Source organism: Pygocentrus nattereri, chromosome 27 (genome assembly GCF_015220715.1).
Source record: "Pygocentrus nattereri isolate fPygNat1 chromosome 27, fPygNat1.pri, whole genome shotgun sequence".
NCBI lineage: Eukaryota > Metazoa > Chordata > Actinopteri > Characiformes > Serrasalmidae > Pygocentrus > Pygocentrus nattereri.
Window position 1 is genome coordinate 21,247,702 of NC_051237.1, and position 21,611 is coordinate 21,269,312.

Here is a 21,611-nt window from a genome sequence, read left to right on the forward strand (position 1 = left end):
TTTTAACACTGCTGTTATATTTTAAGAGCTTTTAAACTATTTGAGCTACAGGAGTTTAAAACGGTGCCTCGTGTATGTTCATGATGACAGTGAGCGCGAACAGCCAATGAGCTGCTCTGCTCGCCAACTAGTAGCAGTAATGCTGCCATCCTGTTTGCTGTAGACAACAGGAAACGTACAGGTAAATTTTAAGTCAAATACGTCCTTCTGCTTTCTAGAATTAAAGGAAAGTTCTGGACGAGTGAATAGAAACTATTTTAACAATTTTGTCTTTAGTCATTTAGCTCCATTCATTGAGGGCTCACTAGCAGGTACCCTCTGGCGTTTTTTACAGTCATATATAATCAGGGAAATAGGAAGAGGCCAGTCCCCTTGTTTATCGGCCCTGGCAAGATCTCCACAGGCTCCAGGAGGGGGCGCCCAAGAATGGCGCAAATCATTCAAACCAAGCTGGTTCTCTAGCTATTTATATGAATCTTTGACAGTTGCAGAAGCCATATAAAATACAACTTTAATGTGTTCTTCATTGTTATTACGTGTTGACTCTGCATGCGTCTGATGTCGACGTTAATCATCTTACACAAACTCACATCATCAGTGGTGCAGAACGTTTGGACTAATTTTGTGTGTGCTATATCGGAGCTCTGTCAGTTCAGATCAAGCTAAATATTTTCTATCACTTGTCATTAAGGGGCGTCACGTCCAAGTGTTTGCAGATTCAATACAATTTCTTTTTATTTATGTCCAGATTTGACACGACTTTCGATATTTTATGCGTCATGTTAAACACAGATTGGGTTGCCTCTGAAAATGTATTCAAAAACAAAAAATTGCAAAGTAGCATGTCCATAAAAACGAGAGGCTGCAGGTGAGGGACCCTCAGATGAGGCCTTAGGGTGTATCAGATACCGTGTTAAATATCAATGCACGGTCATTGAGCGGTCATTTTTCCAGTATCGTACTGAAATCGTTGAAGCCCTGTTAGTCAGCAGAACAGTTTTTCTCTCAGATCAGTGGGGTTTAAGCACGCAGCCAGCCTCAGGAGTGTGTACTTTTGGTGTTTTAAGGGAGGCTTCCTATAAGGGGGGCTTCAGTTAACCAGATAACTTAAGCCTAAAGTCCTGTCCAAAAGGAGCCTATGCCTGGGTCATGTCTATGGTCAGTTTAGAATAAGGTTATCCAGCTTAGTGAGACATCCTGCTTTATGAATTATTCCCAGTGGTTTGGGATCCTGTGTCAGTGTCCCACACAAGTGCTACTGTCTCTTTAAGGCAGCCACACCGTGCGCCTGATGAATTCAGTGTAACGCGAGGCGTTGAGGGAACCTATTTTCCGCTGGTAGAGGTGGATGCGCTGCTCTAGTACTGGAATAGAACAGAATAATAAATAAAAACAGTGCAACATAGACGGATTTACAGCAAAGTAACCGGGCTAGACAGAGATGGTCTGTCATCTGAAGATGCTTTCTTAGCCAGGAGGTATTTTCACCACTCTCCTTTTTATGTTAACGCTTTAAATCGACACAAAGGCAGACGTGTTGGCTGATTTCTCCCCCCAAAGCGGATCGTGGAGGGACAGCTGAAAGGCATCGCACAACTCAACGGGATGTCGTCGGAAAAACACGGTAATACACATTTTCACGATTATTTCCTTTGTTTAGCTTTCTTTAAATGCAGCTCTGTTAATCAGTTCACGTTACTTTGGTTTTCGATTCTTTGAGTCGAAACGCTTCACTGCATGAAAAACGTTTATAAAATGTCTATTTCGTTTTACTCATTTAACTGCTAATTTACAGTCCTTATTAGCCTGTGACGCACGATACAGCGGTGTTTTTTTTCCACCACCTGTATTCCGACACAGACCGCCTCCTGCTCTGGGATTGGCTCATGTTTCGTCCCCTGGGCTGTGATTGGCTCATACTGACCCGCCTCCCGCATTAGTTTTGACTAGTAGGTCCCGCCTTCAGCGCTGTGATTGGGCGGTACTCGTCTGGGTCCTGTGCTGTGATTGGCTAGTTAGCAGCAGCTCCACCAGGTCGCACCGTTACGAAGGCGTTGTCGTCACCATAGCAACCGTAGATCACAGAGGAACGTTATCTCAGTGTTTATATTTGCCGCAGTATCACAGTCCAAACAAAATACAGTAAACCGGCAAAGAAAATAGTTAAAGACAAAGAAGAAAATGTTAGACAATTGTTATTAGACAGTTTGAGCAGCGGTTTTTGGATTTTAGAAAGTCAGAGTAGCTTGTACATAAGAGGAAAATAAGCTTTTTGTTTCTAAATTTGCATATGTGAATATATTTTTCAGGGAACTTTGTTTTTTGTTGCGCATGTTTTACCGCGTGATGACGTACTGCGTAACTAGCCAATCGCTGCGCAGGAGGCGGGGTTTGCCGGAATATGGGTGGGGAAAAAACTCCGAACGTTCTGTCGTGTTTGCGCGCTCCCGTTGCTGTGTGCAGCTGCATCCACGGGGACGCGCAAAGCTCTGTCCCATCGCTCTTCTCACAACATCTTAAATACAATTTAGAAAGCTACGTTTTCTGTTTAGAGGGTGTTTAAGTAGTCTTGACTGAGAGTGAAAGGAAGACGTGGCTTCTGGTAAATGGAGACTGCAGCACTGATTCTGCTCCTTTGCCTTGTGGACACTGTGGGTTCATTATGTGCCTGTGAAGGCCTCTGTGGGCCAGAGATGTGGAGATTTCACTGGTGAGATATTAAATACACAGAACAGTGCTCGGCAGGAAGAGCTGCATTAAACTGTGTTCTGGCCTGGGCTGGGATGTGGAGGGAGTGGGAGGGGGTTATATAGAAAAATCTATATTTATTCCATCTGACATCAAATTATTGCTGTAGAAATGTACGAGAGGCTGCTGGCTGTAATGTGTTTGAAGTGGAAACTGTCCCGTGCTCTTTTGGCCTCTAAACCCAGTGAGATGGATGGAGGTTTTGGTGGCAGTTTATGTAAGCGGTGGTTCGTTTGCTGGGTTGGGAAGCGAGTGAGGGCTTTGCAGGGAGATTCCGTCTGCAGCTTTTCAGACACAGGTTGGAGGAGGAAAAAGGACAATGGCTTTGATTTGATTTCACTGGTTTTATGTCTTTACAGCCCGGATGCGCCACCCCTCTATCGCTCCATCTATCTCTCTTTCCCTCCCTCATCCCAGTATGTGAACTGCAGTGCCTCGGACCATTGCATCCTTTCCCACTTTACCGTAGTGATGATGTCAGAGGTTACGTAATGGGTTGTCCTCCAGCATCTCTCTCTCTCTCTCTCTCTCTCTCTCTCTCTCTCTCTCTCTCACGTACTCTCCCAACCCCCACACCGCCCCATGTTATCAATACAGTTTACTGGCACAGGTTTTGTGTCGAGCCACAGCCAAATTGGCTTGTAAACGGTAGACAACCTCCAAAGTATCCAGACAGTCCTTCTAATAAGTGAAATCACTTTAAGACGCACCCTTTGCTGGTAGAGGTGCTCAGTTGCGCACACATCTTGTATTATCTCTTCAGAAAAGCATTGACCAATAGAATGGGATGCTCTGGAGCGGCCGCATGTGAGCCTATAGTCTCCATGCCAAGCATCAGCTAGAGGGATGTAAAGCCCTCACACATTGGGCTGCATGCTTTGGAGAGAGGGCACTCCATCCAGTACCTTTGGGACGAGCTGGAGTTCCAGTATTGGTCATCCAACATCAGTACCTGGCCTCACTAATGCTCTTGTGGCAGAACGCAATCAAATCTTCACAGCAATGTTCCAACATCTGTTCTGAAGCCTTTGCAGAAGAGTAGAGGCTGTTACTGCAGCAGAGAGAGACAAACTTACTATTAATACCCTTGCTTTCAGAAGAAATGCTGGATGAGAGGTGTCTACAATCGTCTGGAGACTTAGTGTATTATTCATGCCCGGATCAAATGCTTGTTTATTGCATTGTTATCTTGGCAGTGGCGAATGACTCAGCAGGCTGAAGGCAGCTACACAACCAGCAGAAGTTCAGTTAAGAAGGAAAATAAATTGAATGTTTCCAATCCTCTGTGTCCGTCCATTCATATGGCATTACATGAAACATGATGGAGGTAGTGTCAGGCCTGGCTGTACATGGAGTGGCCTGCATACCTTCACTCTTTAGTGTGACTGCTAAAGGCGTCTGAAGACTGCAGATCTTGTCTGGTTGGATGGACCCAAACGGCAGAAACACAGAAGAGTCTTGACTGGCTAAGAAGTTGCACAGCAAGATTCCAGCAGGAAATGCTGGAACTGAAGAAAGCAATGCAACCAAACATTGAATGCAAGGTATGTCTGTTTCATTCACACTGTGGGGAAAGTCAAAGGAAAGGAGGATGGAAAACGAGAGTTACTAACACCGGAGTTCAAAAATGATTAAAAGCTACAGAGAAAATGAGACTCCTAACAACCACCTGGAAGACCTGGCAGACACCAGAACTGCCCCCATCAGATAAACAGCATTTAAAGCTTTCATCTCTGAGAGAGGAGAACATCAAGCTACTTCAGATCTGAAAACATCCACAGGGGTTTCTGTCCATCCTTCCACTGTGAGAAGACAACTCAGCGCTGTGGGTCTGAAAGGATGCGTAGCTGATCAAGAAGAACCTCACTGAGAAAAGGAGACGGACACGTCAAGCAAAGAAGCTCAATGATGGACTGACCACCCCAGAGTCCAGACCGCAACACCACTGAATGTGTGTGGTTTATTTGGATGGTGAGAAGCAGAAAATGCACAACCAACTTCTAAGACTGAACTTTGGAGGAGTGGAAAGGGTGGACGCACTGAACACTGAAAAATGTGGTATTATATTTAGTTGTTGAGGGTTCTGTGTAATTTTTCTTTTGAGTATGTTTTCTGTTTCTTTCCTTTTCTGGAATCAGAAAAAGGTTGCTGCCAACCCGTTGCAGATACAGGGGCATGAAATAGTATAATTGCTTTATAGACTACATTGATATGTTTTTAGAAAAGAAACCTTTAACAACACAACAGAAAAAACACGAAGACCAACACCACCAAAAACAGCAGCAGCAGCAAAATGTCACACTGATAACAAGCCTGAGCTGCGGTCAGACGGCTTCCATCATATGCAGCGACGCTTCGTGTTGTGCTTGAGAATTTAAATGAGGATTCATTACAAATAAATTTCCAATAATTTTATTCTGATAATCCGTTCATAATTATGCTCTATATTTGAAAAATAATTGTGTTCACTGTCAGTCTTTGCTGTTTTATGCTCTGGTTCTGTTACCCAGTGCAGATTATTTGTGTATCTGTCTAAGTATATCGATCTGTCTAACTAGCCCTGCTGTCCGAACACAACTTCGTATCTCCATTTTGGTCTTTGGTTTTTCAGTTTTTGACAAAATTTGAAAAAGCCTGTTGTCCTTTACACTGTCTGTGAATTTCATGATGAATGGACCAAAAAAATTCTCTGTCTTTCCCTCTCTCTCTTTCTCTGTCTTTCTCTTTCCCTCTCTCTCTCTCTCTCTCTCTGTCTCTCACTCTCTCTCTCTCTTTCTCTCTCTCTCTCTCTCTGTCTCTCTCTCTGTCTCTCTTTCTCTCTCTCTCTCTCTCTCTCTCTGTCTCTCTCTTTTTCTCTCTCTTTTTCTTTCTTTCTCTCTCTCTTTCTCTCTCTCTCTCTCTCTGTCTCTCTCTGTCTCTCTTTTTCTCTCTTTCTCTCTTTCTCTCTCTCTCTCTCTGTCTCTCTTTCTCTCTCTCTCTCTCTCTCTCTGTCTCTCTCTTTTTCTCTCTTTCTCTCTCTTTTTCTTTCTTTCTCTCTCTCTTTCTCTCTCTCTCTGTCTCTCTCTTTTTCTCTCTTTCTCTCTCTCTTTTCTCTCTCTGTCTCTCTCTCTTTCTGTCCTTTCTCTCTCTCTCTCTCTCTCTGTCTCTCTCTCTCTCTTTCTCTGTCTTTCTCTTTCCCCCTCTCTCTCTCTCTCTCTCTCTCTGTCTTTCTCTTTCCCTCTCTCTCTCTCTCTCTCTCTCTGTCTATCCCTTTTTCTCTCTTTCACTCTCTCTCTTTCTCTTTCTCTCTTTCTGTCTCTCCTTCTCTCTCTCTCTCTCTCTTTCTCTCTCTCTCTCTGTCTCTCTCTTTTTCTCTTTCTCTTTCTCTCTGTCTCTGTCTCTCTGTCTCTCTCTCTCATATTTATACATATACACACAAACACACACACACACACACAGAGAGAGAGAGAGAGAGAGAGAGAGAGAGAGAGAGAGAGAGGGAAAGAGAAAGACAGAGAAAGAGAGAGAGAGGCAGAGAGAGAGAGAGAGGGAAAGAGAAAGACAGAGAAAGAGAGAGACAGAGAGAGAGAGAGAGAGAAAGAAGGACAGAAAGAGAGAGAAAAAGAGAGAGACAGAGAGAGAGACATATTGTTGTTCAGAGTAATTTTGGGCTGTTTTTTTTTTTCTTCAAATTCTGTCAAAACTGAAAAACAACAGAAGTGGAGATATGAGGTTTTGTCCCAACAGCTTAATTACAGATTCAATTATTACACTGTTTATTAACTGATAAGCGTGTTTGCTCATGTAAATGAGTGACATGGGAACTAACAAGTACTTCAGAGTTAGTTCACTTAATTATCGGTTAATCGGTTTATTGATTGTTTCCTTCACCTCCACACGTTCAGCTGCCTGACTGTCTTTACATTTCCACCCTTGACCACCAGTGATCACTGCTTTGTGTCCCTTTAAGTGAAGTGAAGCTCTGTTTCTACACTGATTATATTACAAATTCATGATTAAGACCAGCTTACACTCACTTCACTGTGAACCACAGCCGCGTTTCCCATTGCACATCCTTTATAATGCTAACAGATTGTTTCTGTAGTCTATTTTATGTTGATGTATATTCTGTATTTATTTTATTGGACTTAATTTGATGTTGATATCTGCACCAAGAGGAGTTCCTTGTACAGCTGGTGATTATCAAGCAAAGATTCTGACTCTGAAATGAAATTTACACAATATTTCACTTAGACCAGTCAGGCAAGACACGTTTGCTGTCCAAATTCGGCTTCTTTACTATGGCGCTGGAAGTGTGAGGCTTAAGTTGGTTGTCAACGTGGTTTAGAACCCAGTATGACTAACTGTGAACTATAAAATTAGGTGTGGTCTAAAATAACTTCACAGTTCAGTTCACAGTTTTGTTCAGTTGGTTCACAGTAAGTTCTACTGCGTTCGAAACAGCAGTAGCAAGTCTGTGCAACCTTAATGAAGGCCGGGATGAAGTTTACGGGAGCTAGGAGACGTTTTGTGGATGTACTACAAGACTATTCTAGTGTTTGTTAGCAGCGTTAACCTACTTTTAAACCTAGTCTCATTTCGTGTCCAAAATGTTTGTTTAATCATTCCGTTCATCTTAATATACTGTACACGCAGGCAAAGTGTGCAGTGCAGGGGGTCCTGAGTGGTCCGGGCCCCCCTAATTATTTTCTTGGACCCCCTGAATGTCTCAAAATCGGAATTCTGGGGGTCTCTGAAAATAAGCATATGCTGTTCTTTAGGTCATTATTTATGCTACTTCACCATTGGTGAGCTTCACTCTTTATTATTCTTAGTTAACTATGCAGGACTGGTCTGCCTCACACACTTAAAATGATGGTTTTTTAATAAAGAACTGGTTCTATATGGAAGCATGAACACGCAAGGGACCCCTTTGCATGATTACAGGGTTCTTTGCATCGTGAAAGGGTTCTTCAGATTGATGAAGAATGTGTTGACTCTGAGTCCGTACAGAACCTTTTTGAAAAGGGTTCAATGTGGCACCAAAAAATTTTCTTGACACCATGATGGTAGAAGAACCCTTTTGGTGCTATAGGGAGTCCAAAAAAGGTTCTATACAGAGCCATGTTCAATAATTGGTAACACTTTATTTGAAGTGGATTTTTTAAGACGCTTTATCCTTCTGGGTCGGGGGGAGTGCTGGAGCCCATCCCACCGGTCATTGGGTGGATAATCTTACCCAAAACCTAAACCTCACCCTGGCCCTAGTCCTAACCCTCACCTTAACTTCAACCCAAAACCTAAACCTCACCCTTGGCCTAATCCCAACCCTAACCTTAACCTCAACCCAAAACCTAAACCTCACCCTGGCCCTAATCCTAACCCTAACCTTAACCTCAACCCAAAACCTAAACCTCACCCTGGCCCTAATCCTAACCCTAACCTTAACCTCAACCCAAAACCTAAACCTCACCCTTGCCCTAATCCTAACCCTCACCTTAACTTCAACCCAAAACCTAAACCTCACCCTGGCCCTAGTCCTAACCCTCACCTTAACTTCAACCCAAAACCTAAACCTCACCCTTGGCCTAATCCCAACCCTAACCTTAACCTCAACCCAAAACCTAAACCTCACCCTGGCCCTAATCCTAACCCTAACCTTAACCTCAACCCAAAACCTAAACCTCACCCTTGCCCTAATCCTAACCCTCACCTTAACTTCAACCCAAAACCTAAATCTCACCCTTGCCCTAATCCTAACCCTCACCTTAACCTCAACCCAAAACCTAAACCTCACCCTTGGCCTAATCCTAACCTTAACCCTCACCTTAACCTCAACCCAAAACCTAAACCTCACCCTTGCCCTAATCCTAACCCTCACCTTAACTTCAACCCAAAACCTAAACCTCACCCTTGCCCTAATCCTAACCCTCACCCTCATGTTTTTGACATGTTGCTTAGAGTCTGTTGAGTGTTTGATTCATTTAAAAAGGACCCCTCAAAATAAAAGTGCCGCCCAGCCGTTGGCCCTGATTGGGCCCAGACATGGCCCATGAAAGGTGAGCGCATGGTAAATTTATTTGGCCCACATACGGTGGACCTGTGGCTGAGTAGAGCCAGCCAGACTCACCGTGAGTCAATGCCGTACATCAAGAGAGCTGCAGATGTGGCCTACATTTGGGCCGAAAATTCATTTCTGTCTGAGGTTCTCCAACATGTGCTGCCTTGAAAAAACAGCACAAGGTGGTCTAAGCTGGTTTGTGCTGGTCTAGTGCTGGTGTGGTTCTTGTGTAGCTGGTCACCTCACCATGGTCATGCTGGTTGACCACAATACAACATATGCTCATGGTCTTGCTGGTGACAAAACCATGCTGGTCTATGCTGTTTATATATATATATATATATATATATATATATATATGAAGCAATTATCTCTTCATGCAGTACTTTTGTTTTGCTACACATTTGCATGTTCTCTCCAGGTTTTGCATGTTCTCTAACCAGCGGCCCTGCTGCAGGAAACCGCAAGGTTCATTATTGCAAAACGTCCTGTGCTCAAACCGTTTTTACAGTACAGGGTGCTAAAATGCAGAATCCTCTTTCTAATGAATTGAAACGTTTCCCTGAATGGTAAAATTTTAATGGGGAGTTTTAAAGCATCCAGTTTTGCAACCATGTCTAAATGTCGCCTTTAAGGTTTTTAAAGTTTTTTTCTCTTCTAACCCATTTGGTGAATGGTGCCCATCTAACAATAAACATAGCAAATTAGCATATCACTAACAGCTTTTTTGATCATGTATCTGTGCCTATAAAACAAGCGTTCAATAAATAACCAAATAATCTGTTAACGAAATAAGATTTTAAGTGATTTTGGATGATTTCTGTTGGTCCGTTCACCATGAAATGTTCACTGGGTGTAAAGGGCGGTCGTTTTTTTAATGATGTTTAAAGAACGTTTTTTATATGGCGGTGATGATTTGCCTTAGAGAACTGTAGAAAGTCAGTCTGTCCCAAACCATCCCAGAACCCCTGAAGACATTATGGTGTTTGATATTCAATGTCCCCTCTCTCTCTCTCTCTCTCTCTCTCTCTCTCTCTCTCTCTCTCTCTCGTGTCTGATCTCAGCTCTAGAGGAGGCAGCTGGTAGGCAGGCCATGTCGCAGCAGATGACCCAAATGGCTCCTCCGCCCTACCTTCCCTCCCAGGACCCAAACATGCCTCCACATCCTCCCCCACCTGGCTGCGCCCCCCAACCGAATTACCCCCCTCCTCCTCCGCCTCCTGGCTCAGAGGGCTACCTGCAGGAGACCCAGTTCCACTGCGGGACACTCGGGCCTCAGGGGACGGCAAACGGCTATACAATACAAACACACGGGGCTGGAGGAACTGTCCCTCATCCTCCGGTGGGCTACCTGCACCCTGGATACCCTCTACAGCTCCAGCCCTGCACGGCCTACGTCCCAGTCTATCCTATTGGAACAGGGGTGAGTCAGGTCACATTTCTAAAGACGTGTAGGCAGTTTATTGTTGATGGGCACAATAGTGGAGACTATTGCTTTAAAAAGAACGTTTTAATGCAATGACTATGTCTTGGCGAATGAAAACAAGTTGAACTAGAAAAGAAAAGTTTATGAATAGTCTTTAAGATGGCTGGACAAGGCCAGCTAATAATGCTTTATAAGACAAAGCAGTTACGGTTGATTTTTTTGGATAACTTAATTATATTTATATAGTAATTCCAGGTAGTTGGTTTGATGCTTCTTCAAGGTTCTGGTTGCTATGGTATTGCTAGTCTGTTACTATGGTGTCCTTGTTGGTTAAGGTGCATTTGGGCCATTTCTGTGGTATACCAGGTGGTTGCTAAGGTGTTGCTAGGCTGTTGCTATGGTATTTTACTTGTTAAGGTGTTGCTAAGCCATTGCTGTGCTATCCTAGGTTGATGCTAAGGCATTGCTAGGCAGGAATGTGTTCAGGTAAAGTCTCTATGATCCTGCAAAGTTGAAGCTGCACATTTTGTTCTGGAAAGTTCTAGATCGAAAGTTGTAGGAGAAGTAGCATTGCATATTTTTCATGATGGAATAAGAAGAAAACAAAGAACAGCAAGTTGGCTTTTTTAGCCATACTCTAATACTACTGAATGCAGAGAGTATTACAAGTTATTAATAGTAGCCTGAAATTACCTTTAGTGCTTCTCAGGTTAAATGTAGCCTTGTTCTGCCTATTATGTTATCTGGAAAAGTCTGGACCTTAATGCTTCTCATTACGAGAAAGAATATTGTAATATTGTAAGAATATTAATATTTCCATAACAACTTGTTTCTCGTTATTAAACTAATTTTAAAAATTTTTTTAGTAATCTTATCACTTACATTACTGCACTGGAAAATAATTTTACTTCTCTCAAGAAATTATGGTTGAAGGAAATGCAAGTGCAGTAAGATCATTGGGGAAACCCTGGGGCTCTCAAGGTCTTTAGAGAAGACCGAATGATTGCTGTGAACTAAGTGTTGTCATTTATAGTTCATTCTTGATTAACTAAACTGTCAGTGCTTGTATCTAATCTCTGCATGTATTGAAGTGCTATACTTATTTCATTACTGAGTTTTGTTTGAAAACAAAGGGTTAAAATCATGAAACGCCAGAATGTTTTTTCCCCTCTGGTTTCTATGTAGAAACAGTGCATTTGACTGGGTTTCAGAAACTGAAGGTCCAACATGTCAGATCAACTTCCAACACAATTAGGAAGCGACAGAGGAATCAGTTTGATTTCCTGTGAGTGGGACCAATTTTGTAAGAAAAATGGTCTCTCTAGACCTTCTGTAAGTTCTAGATAGTAACTGACTGTGATTGCGAATCATTGGCTGTAAGATTTTAGTCAGTTGTTAGAAATGGAAAACGGTTGTGGGAGCCATGTGCCATGACCCTTTACTGAAAAAGTCACAGTAAAACTGATAAAAAATAAAATATGTCTGTGTCTGCTGCAAGCTTCAAATAAAATTCATGAGATGAGTAACACAGTATTAGAAATTCCATAGGGGTGCTAGCAGAAATGAGCACATATGGCCCAAACTGAAGACTGGCTATATCTAATAGTCATGCTTAAGTCACTGAGTAAGATAATTGATGTCTTAAAATAAGTAAAAACAAATGTCTTGAAATAGGTTGAATAACCATATAGTTATCTTACAGTAGTCTTGTAATGAGAAATGTTATATATCACTGTCAGAACAAAATGCAAGTAAATGAAGGAATATTTTTTTTTCCAAATAATTTTGGACCATTTATGTTGGTCCGTTCAACGCGGAATTTCACCACAACATAAAAGAAAACTGTCTTTTTCAAATTTTGTCAAAAATATAAGATGAGGTTTCGCGCTGATAGCAACTATGTATTTCCTGCAACCAAGCTTTCTTCGCTTACTAAGATGTCAACTTTGGCAGTGCAGTGTGGAAGTTGGCAATGGAAAAATATCTTAATTAGAGCTGTGTAACATGCAGATCATTTGAACTGTTCAGTGCCTCTATCTCTGCTTCACAGGGCCAGCCTTACCTGCCTAATGGTGCACCCCATCCAGGTGTGGCCCCAGGGCAGATGGCCATGCAGATGCCTCCTGGCATAGCTCTGATGGAACCGCGCCGCCCCCCTCATGATTACCTGCCCATCGCCGTCCTGACCACCGTCTGCTGCTTCTGGCCCACCGGCATCATCGCCATCATCAAAGCTGTGCAGGTGGGTCAGCCAGCTAATGCCATGAAAATGAGATTGTGTCCTGAATTACTTTGAATATGAAGTTGATTCAGCTGGGAAATGAGAACTTTCCTTTGAAGCTTTGTCAGGCATATTTTAGTGCGGTTACAAGGTCAGTGCAATAGTTTAAAAGTAATGAGGTTACACGATAAGTCAATATGGCTGTAAGCCCACCGTCCACTTCATTAGAAACCCCTACCTTGTACTACCACTCATTGTTTGAGGTCAGCGTACCTTATGGGTAGACTATATAGGTGTACAATTACAGACTGTAGTCCAACTGTTGCTCACAATTTATCAGCACCCCTCTATGCCATGCAACACTGGTCAGTTTCTGACCACAGGACTGCTGTTTGCATGGTGGAATAACACTTTGTAAGAATAAACATTTTTGGACGTCCTACAGTTCTGTGAATATGAACTGCAGTCTAACCAGGTTTCAGTCAATTGCTAGAAATGGAAAACGGGAGCTCTACACCAGGACTCTGTACTTAAAGAGTCACTGTAAAACTGTTACATACAAGGTAAAATATATGTTATTGTCTGTTAAAAGCTTCGAATATCACAAGGAATGTCATAAACAAGCCTCAAACATTTGTGTTTTAGCATAGAATGGCCAAAAAATGTTCTGTGCTCATTTGAATTGCTGTTAGCTTAGTGCTAACACTTTACTTAAAATCCCATAGTGGTGCTATCAGAAATTAGCATTATACATGTTGTATATACCATATATATTATTATAGAGATGGGTTTTTTGTTTTCCCCAAATTTTTGATATTTATGTCCCTAATTGAAGGCCTAGCAATAATAGTCATAGTTTGATCTTCTAAAGATCAGCATTGTCAGGGCACTCTCGTTTTGACTGCACCGCATGCTGGCTCCTCCACCTGCCACTCATTTTGAACTGTTTAGTTGTATTTGTTTCACTTTTACATAGAATACATATAGTATTCATATAATACTAATATTTGCTGCACTCTGTACTATACCAGAATTACCAGCTATTTTTCTGCTAAGGAATTGGTTTGTTAAAATGACTTGGACCTTAGAAAAATGCCATACACCCACTCCGCATATCTTTATAGTCATTTTTATTGTTTTTTCTTGTTTACCCATTTGAAGACACGTCCTTTTACATTGTGCAAGTATTTCATGATGAGTGGGCCAATCGAAGTGGTCCAAAATTACTTATATCTTGTTACCATGAAGCTGCACTATGTAAGTTTTGGGGATTTCAACATTTCAACAAAAAACCTTACAAAGTGCAGCTTTAACTCAAATTAAAAGACATAGTGTTCAGATAAAGAATGTTTTTGTTGCAGTAAGATACATGACACACATTTTCTCTCCGTCAGGTGCGTACTGCGGTCGCCCGTGGCGACATGGTGACGGCGGAGATAGCATCTCGCGAAGCGCGTAACTTTTCTTTCATCAGTCTGGCGGTGGGCATCGCTTCCATCGTCCTCTGCACCATCCTCACCGTCGTCGTCATCATCGCCTCTCAGCACCATGATGACGACTGGGACCCCTAAAGCCTGGGGGCCACCGAACCATCCGCCTTCTGACCGCATCACAGACTCCTGGCTGCTGTGCTCACGCAGTACAGCCAACGTTCTGCTCTTAGTGTCCAGACACCCCCTGCACTGACCCGCCGGCCCAGACCACAACACCAGAAATCCCCTCACTATTGGAATCCAGGCTAAAAACACTGTTTACTGTATTTTAGTCTGCAGAAATAGATTCTCCACAGTGTCAGATCAGGGCCAAAGTAGGGAAAACAGCACTGACGATACATGTGCACGTCCATATACGAACAAAACTCACACACACACACATTTTCTCCTTTAAAAAGGTCATTAATTCTTAAGTTTACAGTCTATTAGTGTTTTAATCCTCACTAATTTGACGGTATTCCACTAGCTGTGCGGAAACATCACACCGGTTTTGATTCTGAAGTGCTTTGGCTGTACCTAACTGTTGTTACATATGATTGATTATGTGCTGATTGTGTTTGTCAAGTGTTCAGTACATTCCGTCTGCTATTTTATTGTTTTGTGCCATCAATCCATTTAGGTTTTAGCAGTGTTATTTAGCAGAAATGAACAGGTTAAACTGCCAAATATCCACACCGGTGCGGTGATCTTTGGTAGTTCTCTTGTATCGTTATAAGTAAACAGTGTTGCATTCAGAACATTCGATAGTATTTCCCAGATAATTGCCAAATACCAAATGTTACGTTTAATTTCTCCATTTGTTGACTGAACAAAGGCCGTACAGCACATGTTAACCCCACCTATTCCCCAAAAAGGAGCTTGTATGTTAGTGTGAAAAAAGATGTACATTGTTCAACATGATCCTTAGTGAGTTTTCTTGATTTTAAATATTATGCAGTATATTCTACAGTAGAGTATTGCTACTGTCCAGGTCAGACAATGTTTTGAGGACTAATAAGGAAACATTATTTGCAGTTGATGCTGCCTCATAGTGAACTGGTTTGTCTGATCGGAAAGACGTAGTATTATTGTGTTTCAAACTGATGTATTATACATTATTTATTACTACATGATTTGTGTATTGGGTTAATTTTATATATATATATATATATATATATATATATATATATATATAGCCATAGCTCTGTTGTTGAACTGAACTATTTTTTATCAGTGGATGATAAAGTATGATCATCATAGACTGCTCAACCTCATAGTCTGGTATATTTTTAACTAAGCATGTCGCGATATGCACTTTTATGCACAGTGAGGAAGTAGCTGTTTTATTTTTCATAGTCTGACTAGCAAAAAACGCTGCTGCCTTGTTTGTTTGCCAGCTAATTTTGAGGAGTGTTAAATATAAAGCTACGAAGCTTGAAGGGAAGTGGGAGAGATCGGTCATTCTGATGATACAATCTTGCAAAAAAAAAAAGTTTGAAAAACAGATTTCTTTTATTTCAGACCAAATGAGAGTCAAAATACAGAGAGGCCAGGTGAGCCTGTACAAAACCCTTACAGTCTTCAGCGAAAACAGTATGATCAAGACCGTGTGGCTAATAGGGAGACTACCTCGGACACACTGGGCTAAACGTGCCCAGTAACGTCCTTCTGTCTGCGTCACAGATTTGAGTGGATTCACGTAGATGTTTACTTTTCCAGACAGCCATGAAGTTGGATTATGAGAACAGGTTATATTGTTAAGTGTCAGCCGCAGCCGATCAACACAGCCTGATATGAGATCCGCTTTCAGTCTTACGCTGAAAAAAAGTGCTGCGTTAAATTGAATTGAGATATTTATTATTTAGAAATAATTGTGCTGTGATATATAATATACTCCCAGTGGTCACTTGGCTGCACCTACAGTCATATGCGAACACCCTCTTGATATGACCTTTTGTTGGTTTTCAAAGTGAAAATAAGTGAATACAATCCTCTACAGAGAACACACGTTTAAAAAAAATAAATAAATAAACTCCACAGTTTTCCTTTTATCTCAGACGCGGTCCATCAGCCAAGACAGGCTCGATGTCCAAACTGTGTGTCTTTAGCACTGGAGCTGCGAGGCTAAGGTTGCTAACGAACAGTAGAAGTCAGTAGTCACCCAAATCTTTTCCGTAAATACACCCCCGAAACTTCTCTCGCCCCGCTCAAACCAGATCCAGGGCTTAAGGTTGTGCAGAGATGTTGATGTGGTTTGAGCGCAGTATGACATTTTCGGCCAAACTGTTCCTTTAAATATGGCATGTTTTGTTTCACTCTTCCATACATTAAATTTAGCGAACTATGCATTACAGTTTATAGAAGTGTGTCTCTGTAGAGGATGTTTTCACTCCTTTTCACTTAGAAAATCAACAAAGCATGTCATTTGAGCAGGGATGCGCAAACGTTTGCCTAAGACTGTATGATGTAGACATTTGCATCAAGCGGCATTCAAAGCAGTACATTTTTATCAGTGTGCCGTCTCTGCCTGACGCGACAAAGCAAAAAATAAGATCTTTAAAATCTTCCGTCTCATTTGATTTGAATGGTTCTTTGCCTAGTATTGAATACTTACTGCAAGCATCTCTACCTGTCATTCCTGCATATGATTTTCACACTTAAGAGCATGACTGACCAGAGAGGGGCGGGGCTGATTTGAATATGAATGTGTTTTGTAATGTTGGTGTGTTGTAATCTGCTGTTGCCCACCAGCCAGGTGCACTGCAGTCTTAAAAAGATGGTCCTTCAAGGGTTCTTTGGTAAAGAAAATGTTTCTGTTTAAATCCATGAACACTCAGAAGAACCATTTGCATGATTAAATGGTTCATTGCATCATGGCGAATGTTCTATAAAGCACCAAAACAGGTTCTTCGATTATTGTGAGCTTGACATTGTAACGATAGAAGAACCCTTTTTGGTGTTTTTCAGAAAGGTTATATAATATGTAAAACCATAAGTAACACATTTTCCATCAGTCTGAAGGACATTGCCATGATGCAGAGAACCATTTAATCATGCAGAGAGGTTCTTTGAGTGTTGGTGGTTCTACATAGAACCATTTTCTTTACTAAAGAACCCTTGAAGAACCTTCTTTTTTAAGTGTGTGGTACTCACATTTCTGTTTTCACTCAGACTGTGGGTCAGGCACCAATACAGAAGGATAATATAGGGGCATATATATAAAATGTATGTAAATAGTGTGGATTCAGGAAAAATAGAGTATTTTACTAATTGGGCCGAAACAGATAGAAATAATAACATTGTTCAGAGCCTTTTTGTGCAAAAGTCTGGGGCTCCTAACCAAACCGTTTAAAACCATTTGTCTGGGCATCAAGTTTGTTTCTGTTTAAAACTCTACATAACATTACAATAACCTTAAGAAACATCAATGCAGTAGAAATACGGAGAATTTCTTGTTTTGTCTTTGATGCTCCACATCACTTTGTTGAAATCCATCACCTGACGCACCTGATTTGATTTAATCTGATTTAATATGACCTGGACTTAATTAGCCAAACCGCATATTGGATGGTAACTACAAATAATACAGGGCGTTCTGATGTAGACATTTAGACAATGGGAAAACAAACACATTGACACATAAAGTCACTTCTGGTTGTATTAATATTGCTGGTATGTATTCTGATATTATGAGTATGTATTATAAGTATATATTCACTACCCAGTTAATATAATTTTACAAGTGCCTAAAAGTTTTGCACAGCACTGTGTGCCCCATATCGTCCCATTTTACCTGAACCTACCTTATATGTAATGTTTTAGCACCCAAACTCCAAATGGCTGCTGTTCTCCTGTAGCTTTTTTTTTCATTAAAGGGCTTATATCATGGAATATCAAGTTCACCTCACTATTTTGAGTCGGATGCAGTATGTAAACGCTGCTTTCAGTCTAAACGGCTAATGTTTGGAATCTAAGCTGCAAAAACAGCCTCGTTTTGGTGGATAAACCGGGCTAACGTTGTAAGTGGACCTCATGGGTTGGAAATAAAATGCATGAAAAATGTCGGATATGGGCCCTTTAATAATGCCATGAGCAGATGTGCCTGGCTGGTGGGATTGTGGTGGGTTTTGTGGCACCCAGGATAAACGTGTGGTTTTATTTATTTATTTATTTATTTATTAGACAAGCCTATAGCACTTTCATTCCAATTTTTACTAAATAAATTTCATTCTTATTTCTCCTTAGAATACAATCAGTCGTATTGCAGTGCAGCATATCTGTCCTTTTCTGCTCCCAAATCTAATCTATTTTTAGATCCGGAGCTTTAGTGTAGAGTGTTTTTCGCTGAGTGACTACTGATATATTGATGTGCGTATTGTTTTATTTATTATAAAGGAAGACAGTCCTGATATTATGGCTAAAATCCAGAGTTTTCTAACTCTAAATGCCGTAGACAGAGGAGCGTAGTTTGTATTATAAACATGTATTTATGTCTGATATCTACTACCAGTGCAGTTCATTAAACCACTATGGTGTTTTAATGTTGTGCATACAGTGTACAGTGGGTTCTCTCTTTCTTTTTTTTTTTTTAGACCCCTAAAAAACTGCTTTTTTCCACATTGATCTACTATAAAGCTGAGCCTGTATCGTTACAGACGACTTTGCTTCGGAGAAAACGGTTACCCATAGTTACGGCACCCTTGAAAACGCAGAGTTTCTCTGAGCTTGTAAATGTGGCAGGTGACTCCCTCAAAGCGGCTGCCCGGTGACTTGTGTACACGTGCTTTGCGAGGTTAATTCTGTTGATGGATGCCGTACATGCATTTGTTGTGTTTGAATCCAGTTGTTGAAATTAAAGAGGAACTGCGAGAATCAGTCGTGTTGCAGGTTTCTTGCTCTCGTTTCTTTCTCTCTCTCACTCACTCTTGGCTTCTCCTCATGGCCTTTCCTCTCCCTTCGTCTCAGAGGTGCTATTTATAGATGCCCTGTTTTTTTTCCGAGTTTGTGTCTGTCTCTTTGCCTCTCCGTCACCAACAGCTGTGATTTCTCAATGTCTTGTAACTGCGAATGCAGGAAGCACTGCTACCTTTTAAACACCCTCAATCTGTGGGATTTGTTATACATCTCACTGTCCTTAGATATCAGTTAGAAACTCGTAAATGTCAAAGGCCACATTCTTTAAAAAGACGGTGCTTTCTTGTCATTTTTCATTAAAAAATGTTTTTGAAACAAAATATCATTGAAAAACTATCATGAACCAATACCTCGATATCAAGAAGCGTATATGTAACGTATATATAATAATGTATATTTTATGCAATAGCTTTCTGTGCTTTTTCTGAGCTCTTAGAGGCGTTAAACTCTCCAGTCGTCTGGTTCCTATCACCACCACTGTGAACAGTGGATTGAAAGATGTAAGGTAATGTTAAATCCAATGAGGTCAAATTGAATGCCAAATGAATCCTACAGAGTGAGATTTAGACTTATTCTCCACTTCCTTTACCTCACTGGGCACCTACACTGGTTCTTTAAGGGTTCTTAGTAATGAAAATGGTTCTGTATAGAAGCATGAACATGCAAAGAACCCTTTGCATGATTAAAGGTTTCTTTCCATCATGAAAGGTTTGTCAGTTTGATGGGGAATGTTCTGTAGATGGTTTTATAGACACCTTTTTGACTGTGGTTCTATATAGCACCCAAAAGGGTTCCTCTATTGTTACAGTGTTAAGCTTGTAACAATAGGAAAACCCTTTTGGTTCCTGCATAGAACCCTTTTCCAAAAGGTTCTATAGAGAAAGGTCTATAGCACATGTATGCACCTTTTCCATCAATCTGAAGAGCTCGTTCATGATGGAAAGAAACCTGTAATCATGCAAAAGGCTCCAGGGTTCTATATAGAACCATTTTCTTGAAGCACCATCTTTTTTAAGGGTACAGCTTAAAGGGGAATTCTGCCAGTTTTTCAAAATGACTGTGTAATTCTGTGGCTCAGATGTAAACAAAGCCATTCAGGGTGGTTTCATTTGATATGGTTCTTTGCCACCTCAGATTTCATTACAGTGGTGGTGATAGGAACGAGGGGTCGATGTCTACACCACAAATGGCCTATTATATGTTCTGTCCAAAACCACCAGTGAACCTACACACGTCTTCTGAGTTTTATATGTAATGTTGATAAATGTAAAGTCTAAATCTGAGGTGGGGGGTGTATAATTGCAGTGTGTGATGATGTAGACGTGGTCATACATGAGGTGGAATCTTCTGTTACTTGTTGGCTACATTAGCCTCATTGCTGCAGTGTGAAACGGCAGCTCAGCAAGTACATTCGAAGCAATATTATGCAAGCTTGGCTGAACCCTCACTTTACATTTGTGTAAGCTAGTGTAATTTACTTGGAGAGGAAGGTGAGATGGTGAAAAATGTGAAATAGGAACTGTGAGAGACAAAGTGAATGGGGCCTGCAGTGGAGCTGGAAAGAGGAGGCAGGCCAGGCTGAGTCTGCAGGAGCACAGATGGTCGTTTAGCCTCCCAGAGAGACCCCGCATCTCTGTGATAGTTTTAGCAGGCCTCACGCTGCCCGCCATCTCCTTCATCATGAGCCGGTGCCCGTTCAGCTCTGACCTGCACTGCTGGCTTCATCGTGCGGGTTAGTTTTGTCCATGCTGTGTCCGTGGACTCAGTTTACCTTTCCTCTGTCCGGGTCCATCAGTGCTGATTAACATCCTGGCCTTGTAGCTGAAGGCCTGGCCCTGGCCTTGCTCCACTGTGCCCAGGAGCAGAGTTAATGGTTTTGAACCCGATGGTTATTAATTAGTTATTAGTCTTAAGACTTATTAATCAGTAACTATGTCAATTTCTTGTCTGATTAACGTGTAAATGCTGCAGTTAGTTAGGAGAGGGAGGAATTGAACACAATTGTGGGCACTTACGCCACCCTATAAAGTTGAAATCGTTCAGGGGAGGGGGATGCATTGACAGAAGTGAAAGTAAATGCTACAAATGAGATCTAATAGACATTTTGGTGTGATACACACCATTTAAAAGTATGGAATCAATCTTTCTTCTTATCTTTTTATCTTAACTTCTCGATGTGACAGGTCAAGATAAGATTTTTCCACCAATTCATATTACAGAAGCAAACCTTGCCTTACAGCATCTTTTCTTATCTCAACTTAGGAAATCTTAACTTACTCGATTGAAGTCGACAAACAACTGTCGTGTCTGTTACCTAGCAACAGCTGAATCTAGTAAACATGTAATCGAGACAGTGAGACATCTAACGCTAGCTACCGTAACATTAGCTGCCCGATAAATCGATAAACTGAGTTAAGAATATTGTTTCAGCGCTTCGTGCTGTTTTTCAGAGCTTCGCCGCTCCACAGTTTCAGTTTCCTTTCCCAAAAGCTTTAGCTGAGCGCACTTATTCCTCCTCATAAACAAAAACACGTTCCGCTCCATCTCCTCTTTATTCACCACCATCACTGAAATATTTTATCTGACGAGTTTTCATCAACATTAACACACAGTGGTAATAAGAGGGGATGGTGGAGGTTGTGTCGGCAGCGTCTGGGGCTTTTAAATGCTGTTAGAAAAGACAAAGCTCCGTTTTCAGTGTAGATAAATGTCGTGTCGTTATGCTGCTTATAGTGAACTGTGTGCCTGACACTGCATAAAACAGTAGAAACAGAAGTTAAGAAACCTCTG

At 41.4% G+C, this 21,611-nt stretch overlaps 1 protein-coding gene across 1 annotated transcript; it reads left to right on the top strand.

Annotated features, from left to right (window-relative positions):
* Window positions 1-1,299: 1,299 nt before the first annotated feature.
* Window positions 1,300-18,779, top strand: prrt1 (proline-rich transmembrane protein 1). The gene is made up of 4 exons (XM_017683738.2): window positions 1,300-1,624; window positions 9,853-10,211; window positions 12,265-12,456; window positions 13,830-18,779. The coding sequence occupies exons 1-4, from the start codon at window positions 1,606-1,608 to the stop codon at window positions 14,004-14,006; spliced, it is 747 nt and encodes a 248-aa protein (XP_017539227.2). The 5' UTR covers window positions 1,300-1,605; the 3' UTR covers window positions 14,007-18,779.
* The last annotated feature ends 2,832 nt before the right edge of the window (window positions 18,780-21,611 follow it).

Bases quoted from the DNA above. Each gene is read 5' to 3' on its own strand.
- prrt1 (XM_017683738.2), top strand. The intron at 10,212-12,264 runs GTGAGTCAGGTC...TCTGCTTCACAG, and splicing joins TCTATCCTATTGGAACAGGG to GGCCAGCCTTACCTGCCTAA. The intron at 12,457-13,829 runs GTGGGTCAGCCA...TCTCTCCGTCAG, and splicing joins CCATCATCAAAGCTGTGCAG to GTGCGTACTGCGGTCGCCCG.